This window comes from Prionailurus viverrinus, unplaced genomic scaffold (assembly GCF_022837055.1).
Source record: "Prionailurus viverrinus isolate Anna unplaced genomic scaffold, UM_Priviv_1.0 scaffold_49, whole genome shotgun sequence".
NCBI lineage: Eukaryota > Metazoa > Chordata > Mammalia > Carnivora > Felidae > Prionailurus > Prionailurus viverrinus.
In genome coordinates this window covers 1,778,975-1,797,680 of record NW_025927612.1, presented here as the reverse complement: position 1 = coordinate 1,797,680, position 18,706 = coordinate 1,778,975, and the positions used below count along the sequence as shown (strand labels likewise).

Genomic DNA, 18,706 nt, shown 5'->3' with positions numbered 1-18,706 from the left:
TTTGTACAATCTTCTACTGGGCTGTTTGTGTCTTTTATGGATTTATTTGCTAAGGGTCACTTGTGTTTTGAAGATACTCACTTTAGTTTGCCCTTTGGGTTACTAATGTCTTCCTAACTTGTCTTTCCATTTTATTTATGATGTTTTCTTCCCTAACAGAGCTTAACACCTTTGTGTAATTAGACACTGGTGTTGGTTTATTTGTGGTTGTGGCTGTTTGCTTCTGGATTTTGCATCCTGCTTTGTTTACTGTTTGACTTAAGAATAAGGTCAAGACCGGCTTTCTTTTTCTTCTGACTCGAGTAACCCAAATAATTTCTTTCACCATTGCTCTTTACGTACTCTTTCAAGTTGGGTTTGACTCTGGCTTCTGGCTCTTCATTTTACATCTCTTTCTCCAGGCACAGCTCTGGCTTGGTCCCTTAGAACACTGCTTGTGTCCTGGCTGAGAAACCTTACCCTCCCCTGAGGACATGGGACTTGTGCTCGACTTTGGACATCAACTTTGCAGCCACCCATCTGGGCCTTTCTCCCCATATCCTTCACTCTCCTACATAGTAGAATAATGCTCCCTCAGCCGCTAACCAGGTAATATGCCGTAATTACAGAAACCTGGATCAGTAGGTCATGGGGGAATGTACAGTTCCTACAAGATCGTGAACTCAATAACCTGAAAACTCCATCACCACTGAAACTAGGGTTGTGTGTATTTAAACATATATAGAAATATATTTCAATTTCTTTTATTTCTTTTGAGAGAGCGCGCACACATGCACGTGAGCGGGGGTTGGGGAAGCAGAAAGAGAGAGAGAGAGAGAGAGAGAGAGAGAGAGACTCTCAAGATGGCTCCATGCTCAGCACAGGGCCCTATGCAGGGCTCGATGCCAAGAACTGTGAGATCATGACCTGAGCCAAAATCAAGAGTCAGACGCTTCACCAACTGAGCCACCCAGGTGCCCCTGTACAATCTTTTTAAACAAAATATTCACAGTAGTATTATGTATAATAGGTTTTTCGTAACGAAAGAAGAAAACCCCAAATGCTCCAGTATCCCCAGTGCAACAGTCCTCTAATGCACTGATGCCCTAACCTCTCTCTCTCTCATCTCGTTCTTGTCCTCATGTTTCTCCCTGCGCCCTTCGAAGGGCAATCCAAGCTGAGCCAATCAAATCTCTGTCGGCCGGTCTGTCTGTCCTCCTCTGTCTCTGTCTGTCCCTTCTCCCACACCAATCCCAACTTTCTCTACTGTATCCTTCAGGCCGTTTCCTCAGAGAGGCCATCCGAGATCACCTAGCCCAAATTTGCTGGAGAAACAAATGTGCAAGAAGAAATGAAGATGCAGGTTTAGACCCTGGTGAAGGCGACATTTCAGTTCAGCGGAGACATATGGATTAGTCAATAAATGACATTGAGACACCTGAGGAACCTTGGGGGGAAGGGGACAAAATTAGACCAATGTCATCTTTCACACCACAATAAATTCCTTGTGTGTTAACATTTCAAAGTACTAGAAGATGGCATGAGGGACAAATTTTATAATTTTACAGTGGGGATGGCTTTCCCTTGGACATAAACTGCAAAAATCATAATGACAAAAATGTACCACTTGCATACATTAAAAAAAAAAAAAAGAGGTTAGAGAGGGAGGGAGCCAAAACATAAGAGATTCTTAAAAACTGAGAACAAACTGAGGGTTGATGGGGGGGAGGGTGGGTGATGGGTATTGAGGAGGGCCCCTGTCGGGATGAGCACTGGGTGTTGTATGGAAACCAACTTGACAATAAACTTCATATTTAAATACAAGAAAAAGTTAAAAACCCTCCAGTACAGAATAGAACTATAAACAAGAATTCAGTGAAGCAATGAGGAAGGAAAGTATTTTCAATTACTTTGGCCAAGATTTGGTATCTCTTGTATATAAAGAGCATTCACCAATCAATAAGTAAAATATGACTATTCCAATTGAAAAATTAATCAACGAGGGCCGCCTGGGTGGCTCAGTCAGGTAAGCACCTGAGTCGGTTTCGGCTCAGGTCATCATCTCACGGTTGGTGGGTTCAAGCACTACGTCGGGCTCTGCACTCACAGCGCAGGAACTGCTTGGGTTCTCTCTCTCTCTCTCTCTCTCTCTGCCCTCTCCCCTTGCTCTGACACAGTAGCTGAAAATACACTCAGATGCGGAAAAATAGTTTTATTTTCTGCTGTAAGAACGCCCCTCCTCCAGCAATAGGGAAAAACAAGGCCCAAAGTCCAATACAAACAATTAGACCCCCGTAATAAAGCGGCGACCAGCATCGGAATGGACGCCCTAGGGAAGGAAGGGACGCTAGGTTACAATTAGCCCCTTTTGCCTGGCTCCGGCACTCTGAAAAACGGGGGCACGAAGCGCTGCATGGTCCAAACCAACAGGGAAAGCTGGTCAAGACAGGAGGCGATGGAAACCTGGAGTTGGCCAGGGTCTTCGGCAGTCAGTCGGCTAAAAGTGAGGGAAAAAGAAAATCCAAATGAAATGTCATCACTCTTGCCCCTATCTCTCTGCCCCCCCTCAGGTGGCCGCAGGCTCAGGGTGCCACACCTACCTCTTTGGACCTAACCTTTGGTGTCTCCAATTCACTATTAGAACGGCCCTCAGGAGATAGGCCCTAGCGACCTGACACCACCCCCCACGAGGGACCCGTTTGGAACTAACATAATTAGGACGTTGCCGAATACCGTGAACTCCTTCCGAACTGCCCCGACCTGGGGCTGGCCCTGTGTCGCCAGACACTGGTGGGCCACCTGTGCCTCCGTGGGTGACGGGAAAGGCATGGTGACGTAGCTGGTAGCCATTCGGTTAAGGCATCATCGAAAACCGATCGCGTCGGTGCCTCAGGCGTCCTGACCACTCCGAGGCCTGCTTTCCCCCACGGCCACTCTCCCCCCTCTCCATCCTCTCAGGTCCGCTCCCCTCCTTCCTGGTCCATCAGGCCGCCTCTCCCCGCCACCCCTCCCGGCCACCCCTGGCCCATCCGCCCCCCGGGCCGGTCCCTCCGGTGCCCCGGACCCCCAGGCTGAACCCCCTCCCCTCCGCCCCCCGCCCCGTCGCCTCCTCTAGGCCCATCGCCCCGGCCACCCGCCACTCGGCCAAGAGGATACAACTGCAGCGGCTGGCTCCCCGGCCCTCCGGCTGTGGGACCGCCGTGCCCACCGGGTCCCGGCAAAGGGTGTCCGCCAAGCCCTGGCACGGCAGCTGCGCCCGGGACGGGAGCACATGGCGCCTGCGCGACCCGCGGGGCCGCACCGGCCGTGGCACACTCCTCTCCCTCACCACCTCCGCCGCCGCCGGGGCCCTCGTGGCCTCCGGGGCCATCTGGGACACCGGGGTCTCCCGGGCCACGCTGACCCTCGGGACCGCCGGCCCCACCGCCTGCGCCTCGATCTGTGGCCTCCATGGGTCCCCGGCCTGGACTTCGGCTGAACCGCCGAGGGAACGAACGAACGAACGAACGAACTAACGAGGCTCCCTCGGGAAGCGGGTGACGTCACCTGCGCTCCCCGCGCACCTGCGCAAACCGGCCCGAGGCTAATGCCCAGAATCCCCTCCTGTAGGCCACTGGCACGTGACTGTTTCCGGCGCGGCCCGCCCCTCCCCTCAAGCGTGTTCAGGCTGGTTCCCACCGAGCCGGCCTTGCTGTGTTGGCCCAGAGCCTGGATCCGGTCGACGCTGACCCCGAGGAGATGGAGGCTGGTTCCGGAAGCTGCGCCCCTCGACGCGTGACGTCACTGTCGGGCTCCTTCGTCCCCGAGAGCATTCTGGTGAGGCCACTGGCACGTGACTGTTTCCGGCCTGGCCCGCCCCTCCCCCCAAGCGTGTGTCTGCGCAGGCGCCAGCCGGGCGCACTTGTGAGCAGCCCCCTGACCGCCGCCCGCCCGGGTCCCGGGCATCGAGGCGTGGGCCGCGCTCAGGCGCTTCTGGGCAGCACCGTGCCTGTCCCTGTCTGTGGGCTCCCCGTACGACTCGGGTCTGCGTGTGCCGGGACCCGTCCCCGGGGGCCGGGGGGGCCGACGCGGGATGCCGAGCAGGGGCCACTCCCAGGCCCTGCCTGTCCTCAGGGAGCACGCCCCGCGCGGCCCCTAGGGGAGCTGGAAGGGACGGGCCTGGCTCCCTCACCATTTCTCGGTCCCGGGCGCCGTCAGTCCCCTAGTGCCTGCCAGCCTGGGGGAGGGTACACCGCCGAGGGCGCGACCGGCCTCTGGCCGGGGGCTCCCGGGCTCCCGCCTCCCACACCGCAATGGCTGCGGGCTTGGGCCGGGGGCCTGAGGGCCCAGGGGGGCCCAGCTGGACCCGAGGGCAGCGGCATGGGGGAGCACCGCCCCGGCGACAGCTCCCCGCTCGCTGTGCCCTCAGCTGCGGCAGCCCTGACGGGCTGACCCCCCCCAGGAACAAAGTCTTGCGGCTCTCGGGGGGGCGGGGGGGGGAGTGCTGGACGTGCCAGGGGCCCTCAACTGGGAGGTGACCCTGTGTCTGCCGGCCTGCTGGGTGCTGGCCTACTTCTGTGTCTGCAAGGGGGTCAAGTCAACAGGAAAGCTACAGCTGGAGGCGGGCGGGTCGGGGTGGGTGATGATGGCAGGGGTGGGGGCAGCATGGCCGGTGGGGGGCAGGGGCACCCCGCCATGCGAGGTGACCGGGCCAGGGCCTGAGGCGGGGGCAGGTCCTTGAACCCAGCCCGGTGGATTTCCCACGCGTGCCTGGGTAGTCCTCCGCAACCTCCAAACTCCAGCCCAGCCGCCTTCCGTCCTGAGGGGACAGGCCCAGGCGACCGCCAGCTGAACTTGCCCGTGTCGGGCATCCCCGCCCCAGTTTCCCTCTCTTCCTCACTCACTACTTCCTCACTCTCTGCTTTGCGGCCAGCCTGGGGGGACCCGGCCCGTGGCCCTCCCTTGCCTACCTGTCCTGCTCTGCTGAGGGTGGGACGGAGGCAGAGGTCTTCGCGGTCACCTCGCTGTCGCCTCTGTCTCTGGCCGGCCCAGTCCACTCCGTCCTGCCCAGGACCCTGCCTCTGTGCAGAGAACCACAGGAGGCATGGGACCTGCCTCCAGGCTGATGTCCTGCTCCCCACCCGGGGAAGGTCCTGCCTCCGCCCTCCCTCTCTACAGCTGACCTGTCCTTGCGGGGGCGGCCGATGGCCAGCTGAGCACCCCGCTTCCTTCGGGAGGAGCCCAGGCTCTGAGGAGTAGAAGGGGGGGCTGCAGGCTGGCCTCCCGCTTGACCTCGGAGCGGACCGTACCACAGTGGGGGGAGTGTGGCCCGCCTGTCCCCCTGCTGAGGCTGGGGGCCCCTAAGTGGGGAGGCGGGGCCGCAGGGCCCCTTCTGAGCAGGTCCCCCCCTCCGTCCCGCCCCAGATCGTGTACTTCACAGCTACCTTCCCCTGCGTGGTCCTCGTCGTGCTGTTGGTGCGGGGAGTGCTGCTGCCCGGCGCCCTGCATGGCATCATCTGCTCTCTCAAGCCTGACTTGTGGAAGCACTCACTGGGTCGTGAGTGCCGGCACCACGTGGGGCGTAGAGATCACGCACGCAAGGATGTCAAAGAATTGAAAACACTAAAGGTCAGGTAAAGTCATTGTGAACCTTTTGGGGGAGAAATACACAAAAAAGAAGTGGGGACCACCCTCAATCGCACCACACAGAGATACGAGGTGTTTACACTTCAGGCTACCGTGGCAGGATTTCCGTGCACATATACAGTAGCTTCCTAAGTTGGGATTTTAGTGATTTCCCTTTTGCACTGTGGTTTTTTCCTATGCGACCGCATCCCTGTTCTCCGTGGCCACTAACTACTTTAGCTCCAGTCGGCATCCCTTCCCTCCTTGCCTCCTACTGGCAGGCTTGCCCCCCGACGGGAGCCCCTTCGTGACCTTCCCAGACCGCCGATCGGATCCGCACCTGTGCTCAGTCGCCCCCTCCAAAGGCCGCTTTGGTGTGTCCACCTGTACCGGGGAAGGGGACGGGGTGCGGGGCCGTGTCCGTCTGGGCTGTGGCCCATCTCCCTCCACGAACCGCTGCGAGGTCGTGGAGCCCCACGTGCTGGGGACACTGAGCCCAAGGAAGAGGCAGGGCCCTCTGGACAACAGGCCGTGGAGTCTGGCGGCCTCCCACGAGGTCTGGGGAGGGGCTAGGGGTGTGGGGAGGGGGTGGAGCTGAGGTAGGACTGGTTTGCGCGGGTGCAGTGGTGTCACACGTCACAGCCCGTGGGGACGATTGGTGAGGGAGCAGCTGCTGGAGAGGCGGCCGAGGGCGGGGTCTCTGGGAGCCCAGGGCAGAGCTGGCTTCGGGGCAGGCGCGCGGGAAGCAGGTCCAGGCCCGGGAGGAACACAGAGGGGTCTGTTTGCTCAGGCGCTCCTGGGAGCCCCCTTGCTTTGGATGCTTGGGGGCGGAGCCTTAGGAGGGAACCCTCGTTGGCTAGGAGGACAAGGGTGGGGGGGGTAGTCTCTAGGGGCTCCTGGCAGAGCTGGCTGGGCGGGAACCAGTCAGGCGCCCAAGGGAACGGCCGGGAGGTGGGGGTGGGGAAATGTTGGCCTCGGCGCTCCCGGGAGGCCGGGGTGACTTGCGTGGGCTTTATGAGGAAGCGCTCATAGTCTAGCTAAGCCAGGGGGTCTCCCAGGGCCCAAGGGCGGAAAGGCCGGCTGGGCGGGCACCGGCCGCAGGCCTGGCGGCCTCACTAGGAACCCTAGGAGCCCGTTGGCGCAGGCGCCTGGGGGTGGCGTCGAGCTGTGATAGGCGGGGCTTCCGCAGCCAGGGTCCGAGAGAGCCTGGGACAGCGTCGCTTTGCCGGGAACCGGCCACGCGCCCGGCAGCCTCCCGACGGCCCGTTTGCGCGTGCGCGGGGAGGGCGGGGTCGGCGCGCGGGGCGGAGCTTCGGGAAGGAGCCGCAGCGCCTCAGCCGCCAGCCCAGCGGACTGGGCGACTGGGCGAGCGCCCGGCCGGGCCTGTGTTCAGGGGACTGGACCTGAGGCGGAGCCTGACGACCATGGAGGCGGCAGACAAAGCCGCAGGCGGCGAGGCGGGCGGCGCCGACAACGCCCGGGACGGCCAGGGGGGCCAGGAGGGCCAGGAGGGCCAGGGAGGCGGCCTCGGCCGCCGCGGGCACGGTCACGGCCTCGGAGGCGCGGCCGCGGAGGCCGCGGTCGCCGGCGAGGCTCCGCGTGTCCCGCGACCACCTCACGCCCCCGGGCCAGGCGGAGATGCCCTCTCCACGGCCGGAAGGCCGGAAACCCGAGTACACATATTGTATCCTAGCCGAGGGGACAGCGGGCATGGGCAGGGGGCGGAAAGGGAGAGGAGCCGCGGTGACCTGCGGGGCGCGGGGCAAAGATCTGAAAGCAGGGTGGTCCCGGGGTGGCTGGAGAGAGGTGGGGGAGGAGGAAGGAAGGAGATCAGGGGGGAAACGGGTTCCCGGGGGCGGTGGGCGGACATGGGCCTGGTAACGGGGTGGCCGCGAGCCATTAGGGTCGGGAGTGGGTGGCCTCGTCAGGGTGGCCTGAGAAGGGGGCTCAGGCCCTGAGTGAGTAGTGGTGGTACCTTAACCGAATCTGCACCCAGCGCCCTCGGCGTGCCTTTCCCGTCCCAGTTGGAGGCGGAGATCGCCTGTGCGTCTTTCGCCCCATATCGGGAACCGTATGGATGCCTTGTGGAGCAGCAGCTCACTGTGTTCGGCAGCGTCCTGGCCATGTTAGTTCTGGAAGGGCCGGGGTCGGGGTGGCTGCAGGTGGCGGGTCCAGTCTCCATGGGGGGTGGGGGGGGCGCTCTCTGCTGGATCGTCGAGGGCTAGGTGCGGGCCAGGGCCCGCAGGCTCTAACACCTGCACCTGCGGGTAGGGGGGGTCGCTCCTGGGCGCGGGGAAGGGTGCAAGGGATGGGTACCTGGGCGGGGAGGGGAGCTGAGCGAGGAAGGGGAGGAGCCACCACCTCCAACTTGATTGCCTTTTCTCCTCTCTCAGCCGCTGGAGAGCTGAAAACCCTTTCCTCCTCCGAATTTCCATCATCAACTTTCTTGACCAGCTTTGCGTGGTGATTCGGACCATGCAGCGCTTCCGGTTCCCGGTTCCCGCTAAGCCCGCGCTGGCGAAAGGGGGCTAAGGTCTAGCCTCGTGTCCCCCGTCTGGGCGGTCCGTCCTTCCTAGGGCAGTGATTCCTGCGCTAGCCGCCACCTGAGGTTGGGCGCCTGCCTGGTCTTCTGAGGGCAACGAGGGCCCGAGCCCTTGGGCACTCATGGTCCCCTTGTTTTGTTTGCCATTTAAATGTTTGCTACTGCAGAAAATAAAACTGCGCTTTGCTATTCCCGGTTCCTTCTCAGTTGTGGCACCCCCGGATAGTCTTCCCTTTGTCCTCAGGCGGGGGGGCGGGGCGGCTCCTGGGATGTCGACGTGCAAGTCTCGGAAGGTGGTAGAAGGCAGTTTGGGAACTGGCAGAACCCACGTGCGTCCTGTCCTTCGGTATCAAGGACTCTCAACATGTGGGAATATGCCCATCGTTTGCACGTTTCGCATTACTCCTGATGGCTTTCATCTAATGTGAACTTTTTATCCAAACTCCTCAAGTATCACAGAAACCTCTTGAAACTCTTGTTGACACCCAAGGAACACCATTTTTCTTTATTTTTAATTTATTTAAAGATTTTAGTTTTAAGTAATCTTTACATCCATTGTGGGGCTCGAACTCACACCCTCAAGATCGAGAGTCGCTTACTCAGCTGACTGTCTGCCGGGCACCCCCAAGGAACACAGTTTAGAAGACTGATATGATTTTTGTTTAAAAGCATTCGAGTTAAAAATCTCACATCCTAGCAATGACCACAGTTGGTCAATTAGCATCTTGGCGAATATTATTCTAGGCATCTTTCTATGAATACATGCATATGAGTATATATGTCTAAGTTTATGCAAACACACACACACACACACACACACACACACACACGCAGGTACCCAATTTTACTTTAATGGTCATCACCCTGAACCCTTCCTAGATGAAGCAAAAGCAACTGGGATCTAATGAGTGTCAACTCCCCTGCTCCCGCTGTCTTCCCCCCACCCCTGCCTGTACTTTGAGTTCTGTCTTCTCTGTATGGTTCTTCTTTGCTTCTGGGGAAGCAAGAAGTAAGTTACACAGAGAGCTTCACCAGCCCCAGCAACCCTTGGTGACTGTACATCCCACGATCTCTTTTGCCCTCACTACCCCACGTTGGAAATCCCTCGAAAAGCACCATACACTTTTATTTCTGCCAATGACGAAGGTTGCATGCTTTCCCAGATTGCCTCTGCTCTAATACTGACAGACGTGTTTCCAACGCATGCTCACAGAAACCAGGAGCCATGGCCAGAAGCAGCCTAAGTGTTGTCTCAGGATTCCTCCTCCTGGGGCTGTCACAGGTGCCTGGGCACCAGCCCCTCCTCCTCAGTCTGTTCCTATCCGTGTACCTGGGCGGGGAACCTGCCCGTCAGTGTGGCCACCAGTGATGCCACACCCAGCCACCACACCCACCTCACATTCTTCATAGCCAAGCAGCTCCGAATCAACGTCTGCTTCGCCTCTACTGCTGTATCCAGAATGCTGGTCCAAGCGCTGGTCAAAGTCTGTGCATTGGACACACAGCCACCTTAAATTATTTCATGCATAGAAAACATTACAAATAGGGGCGCCCGGGTGGTTCAGTCGGTTAAGAATCCGATTCTTGATTTCGGCTCAGGTCACGACCTCACGGGGTTGGTGAGTTTGAGCCCCGCTTCGGGCTCTGCACTGACAGTACAGGGCCTGCTTGGGATTCTCTCTTTCCTTCTCTCCCTGCCCCTCCTGCACTCTCGACCTCTCAGAATAAAGAAATAAACTTCAAAGAAGAAAATATTGCAAATCGATGAACCAAGTATTTAACTCAAGAAAGTAGGGAAACCACAGCAGCAACACAGAAACAAAACAAAGAAAGGGGAGAAAACGAATAACAAGAAAGCACTAAGCATTCCAACCCCATTTAGAATAGGTCAATGGAACCAAGATCTGAGTCTTTAAACAGACCAACAGTACAGGTACAGAAAAAAGGAAAAGGAAAACCAAATAGACGACATAACAAATGATAAGAATATGTAACAACAGGTTTAAATATATGGAGGAGAATGTTAAAATTCACAAAGATACTCTGTATGGTTTTATGACAGTTACACAATTTAGAGATGATGGGCAATTTTGTAAAGAAAGAATGAAAAATAATCATGTTAACTCAAGAGGAGATAGAAAACCACACCGATCACTCAGTAAACAAAGAAATCAAATCAAAGATCTGCTTCGCCAGAAGGCAGTCCCGACACAGTCTATCAGGTTAGCATTACCACTGACGTACCGACGCCTTGAGCGCAAGTTGGTACACAAGGAGAAAAGTTTTTTCAATTGATAAGGACACCCATTTTAAAGCAGTCTGGGCAATCTTGTACGTACTGCCGAGCACTAGGGGCATTCTGCTAACATCAGGAGTAAGAAAGGGATCCCCGCTACCACAAGTGTCATTTAACAGTTTGTCAAAATCCTAGCCAATACCAAAGCAGCAGATAGATGTAGCAAGTATCAGTATCAGAAAGGAAAGGACAGGACAAGGAGCACCTGGGTGGCTCAGTCAATAAAGCAACCAAGTCTTTATTTCAGCTCAGGTCATGATCTCACGGTTCATGAGAGCAAGCCCTGCATCCGTCTCTTTGCTGACAGCGCAGAGCCTGCTTGAGATTCTCTCTGTCTCTCTGTCCGTCTGTCTCTCTCTCTCTGCCCCAACCCTGTTCACACTCTCTGTCTCTCTCAAAATGAATAAATACAACTTTAAAAAAACTTTTTTAAGCAACAACCAACTGAGCCAACCAGGCGCCCCGAAATTATTTTTGATACAAAAAGAAAATACCTTAGTTTGAGGTAGCAGCATCTAAGGGTTTTTGTTGTTGTTGTTCTCCCTGAGAATGAGGAGCCAGTGGCTCAGTCGGTAAGAGTTCGATTTCGCCTTGGGTCATGATCTCATGGCTTGTGGGTGCGAACCCCATGTCGGGCTCTGTGCTGACAGCTCAGAACCTGGAGCCTGCTTCGGATTCTGTGTCTCCCTCTCTCTCTGCCTCTCTCTTCTCTGCTCACACTCTGCCTCTCTCTCTTTCTCTCAAAAATAAATAAACATGAATCAAAGATTTAAAAATGATTAAAAAAATGTTTACTTTAAGGAAGGGTCAAAAAGTATATTATTTGTAACTATGATTGTTTTTTCTAGAAAATTCATAAGAATCAACTGAATATGAAAGCTAAAAGGAATATTCAATAAATTAATCAAAATCAGAAATGGAAAAATCACTAATATACTTCCATTCCAGGAAGAAAAGGTCCAACTGGAAGTGTCAATAGAAAACTATCCCACACTCAACGAGCACAAGAACGTAAAATTGCCTGAGGAAGAAAGGAGAGGAGCCTGTGGAGAAACAAACTGCAGAGCTCTGCTGAGGGACACAAATGAAAACATGGACAAAGGAAGAGATGTAACTTTTTTGGAGGACAAGATTCAGCATTACGAAGAAGTCAATTCTTTTCAAATTAACCTATATATTCAAGGCAATTAGAGACCTAATAAAACATTAAACTTTTTTTAACGCTTCTTTATCTTTGAGAGGAAGAGAGAGGCAGAGCGTGAGTGTGGCAGGAGCAGAGAGAGAGGGAGACACAGAATCCGAAGCAGGCTCCAGGCTCTGAGCTGTCAGCACAGAGCCTGTCGCGAGGCTTGAACCCATGAACGGTGACATCATGACCTGAGCCGAAACCGGACCCTTGACCGACTGAGCCACCCAGGCGCCCCTAACACATGTTTTAATTGAGGAAAAAAGCTTCTACTGCTCATCTGGAAGAAGACTAAAGTGAGAAGAGCCACGAAATCTGTGAAAATGAACTGTGATCAGTGAGGATTACCCTACCAATCATTAAAAGTAACATAAGTTAAACAGAGGGGTATTGACAGATGAATCCACATCCAGCTTATAACTCATGAAACACAATAACAAGTTCACAAACATACCTCATTGTAGGTAAGAACACATCAGCAGACAAGTATTATCTAATAAATGGTACTGAGAAAACTACAGAATTGTTCCAAGAAAAGAGGCAAAAATAATGTCAGCTCTTCACAGCAAAATAATTCTTAGGTGGATGAAAGAGTTAGGTATAAAACATGAAACTATTTTTACTTTTAATGTATTACCTTTTTTGGAGAGAGAGAGAGAGTGTGTGTGTGTGTGTGTGTGTGTGTGGGAGAGAGAGAGAGAGAGCGAGCAAGCGAGAGAGAGAGAGAGAGAGAGAGTATGGGTGAGGGGCAGAGGTACAGAGAGAGAGAATCCCAAGCAAGCTCCATGCGCACTGCAGAGCCCACCCAACACGGGGCTCGATCCCATAAGGCGGGGATCGTGACCTGAGCCGAAAGCGAGAGTCAGACGCCCAAGTGACTGAGCCGCCCAGGTGCGCCGAAACTATTTTACAAATATTACACTGATAATATACTCTCAAGATGAAGTGAAACTTCTTAATCAAAAGGCATTGGAAGAGATCCCAAATGAAAAAGGATAGATGTATCGACATTAGAAAACCAGGACAACCTTTTGGGATGAGCACTGGGTGTTGTATGGGAACCAATTTGACAATAAATTTCATATATTGAAAAAAAATAAATGGTTAAGTGGTTAAAACTGACAGCAGTGAGCCCCATGCGGGGCCTGAACTCACCAACTGCCAGATCGTGACCTGAGCCAAAGTCGGACGCTCAACCGACTGAGCCACCCAGGTGCCCCTGAAAGCTTCTTTAAAAAAAAAAAAAAAAAAAAAAGCATACCAGGGGCACCTGGGTGGCTCAGTCGGTTGAGCGGCCGACTTCGCCTCAGGTCATGATCTCGCGGTCCGTGAGTTCGAGCCCCGCGTCGGGCTCTGTGCTGACCGCTCAGAGCCTGGAGCCTGTTTCAGATTCTGTGTCTCCCTCTCTCTCTGCCCCTCCCCTGTTCATGCTCTGTCTCTCTCTGTCTCAAAAATAAATAAACATTAAAAAAAAAAAATAAAGTGTTTGGTGTGGGGCACCTGGGTGGCTCAGTCGGTTAGGCGGCCGACTTCGGCTCAGGTCATGATCTTGCGGTCCGTGAGTTCAAGCCCCGCGTTGGGCTCTGTGCTGACAGCTGAGAGCCCGGAGTCTGTTTCAGATTCTGTGTCTCCCTCTCTCTCTCTGACCCTCCCCCGTTCATGCTCTGTCTCTCTCTGTCTCAAAAATAAATAAACGTTAAAAAAGTTAAAAAAATTTTTAAAAAAATAAAGTGTTTGGTGCATGTTGCCAAAGTGCACCCCCAGAAGCTCGCACCGGTTGTAGATAAAAGTGTCCATTTCCCTGCATCCCACCCCAGACAGGATATGTTCAGTCTTTTACACCTTCGTAAAACCAAATGCATAGCGACCAAAACCATATTGGTGTCTTCCAGTTTCCTTTTGAATGTGATGCAATTAGACATTTGGCCAGTGACATCTCTTCTGAGAACTGTCCGTGCGTATCCTTGCCCGTTTTCTATTCAGAACAGTCACACTTTTCACGCTGACTGGTAAGTGTCCTTTAATGTTCAGGGTATCAAATCTTTATCATGATTGGAAATACTTTTCCTCCCCATGGCTTCTTTTTAACTTGGCTTATGGTCCTTTTCTATGTATAAGCTAAAAACAATTATAAACTTTTTAATGTTTCTTTAGTTTTGAGAGAGAGACAGAGACAGACACAGAGACAGAGTGTGAGCAGAGGAAGGGCAGAGAGAGGGAGACGCAGAATCCGAAGCAGGCTCTAGGTTCGGAGGTGTCAGCACAGAGCCGTGCGCGGGGCTCGAATGCATGAACTACGTGATCATGACCTGAGCTGAAGTCGGATGCTCAACTGACTGAACCCCCCGGGCACCCCGAGAAGCCTGCCTCTTGCAGTGGGTCTCTGCGTGGCTCAGGGTGCAGACAGCGGAGGATTTGGGATATGTCAAATTAAATGCAAGCTGCACTCCTTCACAGTGAAGCCGACACATGCCTGATGCTTTGTAGTGAATCCACTTACTGAGGAGTTTGGAATTTAGTGTAGACCAGGGTGAGGGAGAGCACCTGGCTAGCTTAGTCAGTACAGCATGTGATTCGCGATCTCAAGCATTGAAGCCCCATGTTGAGTGTAGCGCTTACTTTGAGAAACTTAGTGTAGATGGTCCATTTTGTGAATCCTGTTTTGTGTGCCAGATTCTTCCCCCATTACATCAAAGATGGAATATTTTTGTTGCATTTTTGGTTATAAAATGTTGTGGGTTTTTTTGGATTTTGTTTAGAGTCTATGGAAGCAAAACGTGGTCAGTGGACAAGTCGAAGAATTACAGAAAGTTAGAAAATGACGAAAAAATACCCTCCCTAATGTCACCACCGGAGAGAACCACTGTGAACATTTCAGTGGTTTCCCTCAGGTTTCTTCTTAAATGACAATTGTATGTAGATGCATATTTAAAGCAGGGAAACAGTACTGGAATCATAATGTATTTACAATTTTGGATTTGTCTAAACTTTTCATCTTTCTCACAAGGATAGCGTATGCTTACTCTAAAAGACATACAGCCCTTACACAAATGCCTAAGTTAGGAGGCAAGGATTTCTATTGGTCTCAGTTCCTGCACTAGCCACCATGAACGGTGTGAGTGTATTCTTCCAGATTTTTCCTTAGGATATGTTAAGTTGCTTTTACATATTTTATTTGCATAAACAGGATTATACCATGTACCAAATCAGCTATATAAAATTCTTATTCAAGGGGCAACTGGGTGACTCAGTCAGTTAGGTGTCCAATTCTTGATTTCGGCTCAGATCATGATCTTATGGTTCGTGGGTTCAAGCCCCATGGCAGGTTCCGTGCTGACAAGGCGGAGACTGCTTGGGATTCTGTCTCTCCCTCTCTCTGCCGCTCCGCCCCTCACGCTTGCGCTCTCTCTATGAAAATAAATAAACTTAAAAACACACACACACACTAGGTCAACTGACATTAGAGGGGAAAGCAAGCAAACCTTTAAGGTGCAGACGATGCCAGTGCTATTTCTAGTATTCGAAGGCATAAAAAAGTAAAACTTCGACATTTTGGTTATAGAGGATTGATACCAATAGAGATAGTACCAAATAGGAAACTATGGATGATTCTTACCGGGGAACATGAATACAAATCTGCTAGGGGCACCAGGGCGGCTCAGTCGGTTAAGCGTTCGACTTTGGCTCAGGTCCTGATCTCATTGTTTGTGAGTTCAAGCCCCACGTCGGGCTCTGTGCTGGTAGTGTGGAGCCTGTTTGGGATTCCTCTGTCTCCCTCTCTCTGCCCTTCCCCTGCTCCCACTTTCTCCCTCTCTAAGAACACATTAGTTAAATTAACAAAGAAAAAAACCACCTGGTAAATGAAATAATGCCAAACAGAATGCAGTGGCTCATTTTAAAATTAAAATATGAGGTGGAAATGCAAAATGGTGCAGCTTCGATGGGAAATGGTGCGGAGGTTCCTCCAGAAATTAAAAACAGAACTGCCTTGGGGCTCCTGGGTGACTCAGTCAGTTAAGCCTCTGACTCTTGATTTTGGCTCTGGTCGTGACCTCACGGGTCGTGGGAGGGAGCCCCGGGTCGGGCTCTGCACTGTGCGGAGAGCCTGCTGAAGATTCTTTCTCTCCCTCTGCCCCTTGCTCTCTCTGTCTCTCTCTCACTCTCTCTCAAATAACAAAAAATAGAACTAGCTTACAATCAGGCAATTCCACTTCTGGGTATTTGCCTGAAGAAAATGAAAACAGTAATTCAAAAAGTTGTATGTACCCCTGTGTTCACCGCAGCATTATCTACGATAATAGCCAAGGCAGGGAAACGAGCTAAGTGTCCGCCAGTAGATGAAGTGACAGAGCAGATGCCACACACGCACACACACACATACTGTCACATGCACACACACTCGCATGCACGCACACACACACACACACACACACACACACACAAATATTACTCAGCGATAAAAAAGAGCTCTGTTTGCATTTGTGGCAACATGGATGGATCTAGAGGATACTCTGCTAAGTGAAATAAGTCGCACAAAGACGAATACCATATGATTTCACTTTTATGTGGAATCTAAAAAACCAAACCAAACAAAACAGGAATGGACTCTTAGATACAGAGAGTAATCTGGTGGTTGACAGAAGGGAGGGTGTGGGGGGCATGGGCAAAGTAGGGGAGGGGGATTAAGGGGTACAAAACTTCCAGTTATAAAATAAATAAGACACAGGGACACAATGTGCAGCCTAAGGAATATAGTTAATAGTATTGTAACAACTTTGTATGGTGACAGGTGGTAGCTAGACTTACCGTCGCTATCACTTCCTAACGTATATAAACGTTGAATTAGTATTTGTACGTCTGAAACTAGTATGAGGTTATATGTCAACTATGCTTCAATAAAAAGAAATTAAAATTTGACTAAGGGGGATTTCTTGGAGGAATGTAAGGACGGTTCCCTATTAGAAAATCAGTGCAAATAGTACACCATATTAATCACTCCAAAGTGAAAAATCATATCACCGGTTTTCCACAGGTATAGACGTGTCTAACAAAATCAAATGTTCTTTTTGCTTTATTAAACACCTTGGTCTAGTCAGATGAAGGGAATTGTTCCCTTACATGACGTATCTCTAGCAACAACTCAAAATCCAAAAGAACACTAGAAGCATCCCCACTCCAGTCTGGCTCTAAGCAAAGATACCCTTTCTCACCACTACCATTTTACACTATTGTGTGAGTAGACAGTGACGTCAGACAGGTAAAAAAAGATGTAAGGATAAAGGCCTAAAAGACGGAGGTAAATTTCTCATCATCTGAAGATGCTGTAACTGCTTACCTGAAAAACACGAGGTGATCCACCTGAGAAACTATTAGAAATAAGAGAATTCAGTAAAGTGGCCCCCTATATAATGGATATGCAAAAACAAGAGCCTTCATAAGTAAGGCAATAACTAGTAAGGGGCAGCGAAACATCATTCACAATAAGAGTAAATGCTATGACATACTCAGGCATAAACTTAAAACGTGGCGGAGGAAAACTTTGGAAACCTATTAAGGGAGACGAAAAGAAGGCTGACACAAAATAATTTCAAAATGTTTTATTTAACCCAAGCATATCCAAAATACTATCATTTTAACATGTAGTCAGTAACAAAGCATTGAGCTATTGTGTGTTCTAATCATACTGTTTTCAGAATTCCGTGTGCGTTTTACACTTAACATCTCAGCAGAGTTCGTGTGCTTAGCAGCATGGGTGGTTCATGACCACCACGTCGCACAGTGCAGATGTGGGGCAGGGCGAGCGCTCGTACAATGCTGCTGGGCAAGCAGATTTGTATACCTATATGATGTCGACATCCTCTATCAAAATGTAAATGCTCATATTATTAGAGCCCAAAGTACACTCGTAGGAATTTCTCCCAGAGAGTTTATTGCAGGGCACCCAGGATTGTTAAGTCTCCATGTTTTTGGCAGTTGCAGGCAGAAAGGTTTATCGGTTGCATTTCATCCCACAGTATAGGAAGACTCACTGTATCACATTGCTGTTTTGATCAATGAAAGTGGTCGTTTGTCTCAGTTCATGTGTGTTGATTAACGAGACTGATTTATTTCATATTTTTATTAGTCATTGTGTTTCTCCCTCTGTGACTTGTCTTCTCATGTCTTGGTTCATTATGGTTTTCTATTTCCATAGGTTGGATGTTTAAAACTTATACAAGAAGCTTTTAAAAATTAAGGGGATATTGGGGCACCTGAGCGGTTCAGTCAGTCAAACGTCCGACTCTTGATGTCGGCTCAGGTCATGATGTCACAGTTCGAGAGATGGAGCCCTGCTTGGGGCTCCACACTCACAGCATGGAGCCTGCTTGGGATTCTCTCTCTCCCTCTGTCCCTGCCCTTCCCCCGCTCTCTCTGTCTCTGTCTCTGTCTCTGTCTCTCTCAAAATAAATAAACATTTACAAACATTAAGGGGATATTGATATTTTGTTATACAGATGGCAGATGTTTTCTTCAACTGTCCTGGGTTTCTTTCTTTTTTTTTTAACCACTTAACCATTTATTTTTTTTCAATATATGAAATTTATTGTCAAATTGGTTCCCATACAACACCCAGTGCTCATCCCAAAAGGTTGTCCTGGTTTTCTAATGTCGATACATCTATCCTTTTTCATTTGGGATCTCTTCCAATGCCTTTTGATTAAGAAGTTTCACTTCATCTTGAGAGTATATTATCAGTGTAATATTTGTAAAATAGTTTCGGCGCACCTGGGCGGCTCAGTCACTTGGGCGTCTGACTCTCGCTTTCGGCTCAGGTCACGATCCCCGCCTTATGGGATCGAGCCCCGTGTTGGGTGGGCTCTGCAGTGCGCATGGAGCTTGCTTGGGATTCTCTCTCTCTGTACCTCTGCCCCTCACCCATACTCTCTCTCTCTCTCTCTCTCTCGCTTGCTCGCTCTCTCTCTCTCTCTCCCACACACACACACACACACACACACACTCTCTCTCTCTCTCCAAAAAAGGTAATACATTAAAAGTAAAAATAGTTTCATGTTTTATACCTAACTCTTTCATCCACCTAAGAATTATTTTGCTGTGAAGA

The 18,706-nt window shown here is 51.4% G+C and overlaps 2 protein-coding genes across 2 annotated transcripts; one reads left to right on the top strand and one right to left on the bottom strand.

Annotated features, from left to right (window-relative positions):
- Window positions 1-2,184: 2,184 nt before the first annotated feature.
- LOC125159340 (cancer/testis antigen 1-like) lies at window positions 2,185-3,797 on the bottom strand. Its single transcript, XM_047847591.1, has 3 exons — window positions 3,136-3,797; window positions 2,690-2,818; window positions 2,185-2,476 (listed from the first exon to the last, which is right to left on the bottom strand). Exons 1-3 carry the CDS (start codon window positions 3,429-3,431, stop codon window positions 2,338-2,340), a joined length of 564 nt encoding a protein of 187 aa, XP_047703547.1. The 5' UTR covers window positions 3,432-3,797; the 3' UTR covers window positions 2,185-2,337.
- Window positions 3,798-6,947: 3,150 nt separating this feature from the next.
- LOC125159341 (EKC/KEOPS complex subunit LAGE3-like) lies at window positions 6,948-8,265 on the top strand. The gene is made up of 3 exons (XM_047847592.1): window positions 6,948-7,267; window positions 7,580-7,708; window positions 7,977-8,265. Exons 1-3 carry the CDS (start codon window positions 7,008-7,010, stop codon window positions 8,113-8,115), a joined length of 528 nt encoding a protein of 175 aa, XP_047703548.1. The 5' UTR covers window positions 6,948-7,007; the 3' UTR covers window positions 8,116-8,265.
- The last annotated feature ends 10,441 nt before the right edge of the window (window positions 8,266-18,706 follow it).

Coding starts and splice junctions, on each gene's coding strand:
- LOC125159340 (XM_047847591.1), bottom strand. CDS start 3,431: ATGGAGGCCACAGATCGAGGCGCAGGCGGTGGGGCCGGCGGTCCCGAG. Junction 2,819..3,135: donor GGGAGCCAGCCGCTGCAGTT/GTATCCTCTTGG, acceptor AATGGCTACCAG/CTACGTCACCATGCCTTTCC. Junction 2,477..2,689: donor TTCGGCAACGTCCTAATTAT/GTTAGTTCCAAA, acceptor CCTCACTTTTAG/CCGACTGACTGCCGAAGACC.
- LOC125159341 (XM_047847592.1), top strand. CDS start 7,008: ATGGAGGCGGCAGACAAAGCCGCAGGCGGCGAGGCGGGCGGCGCCGAC. Junction 7,268..7,579: donor GAAACCCGAGTACACATATT/GTATCCTAGCCG, acceptor ATCTGCACCCAG/CGCCCTCGGCGTGCCTTTCC. Junction 7,709..7,976: donor TTCGGCAGCGTCCTGGCCAT/GTTAGTTCTGGA, acceptor CTCCTCTCTCAG/CCGCTGGAGAGCTGAAAACC.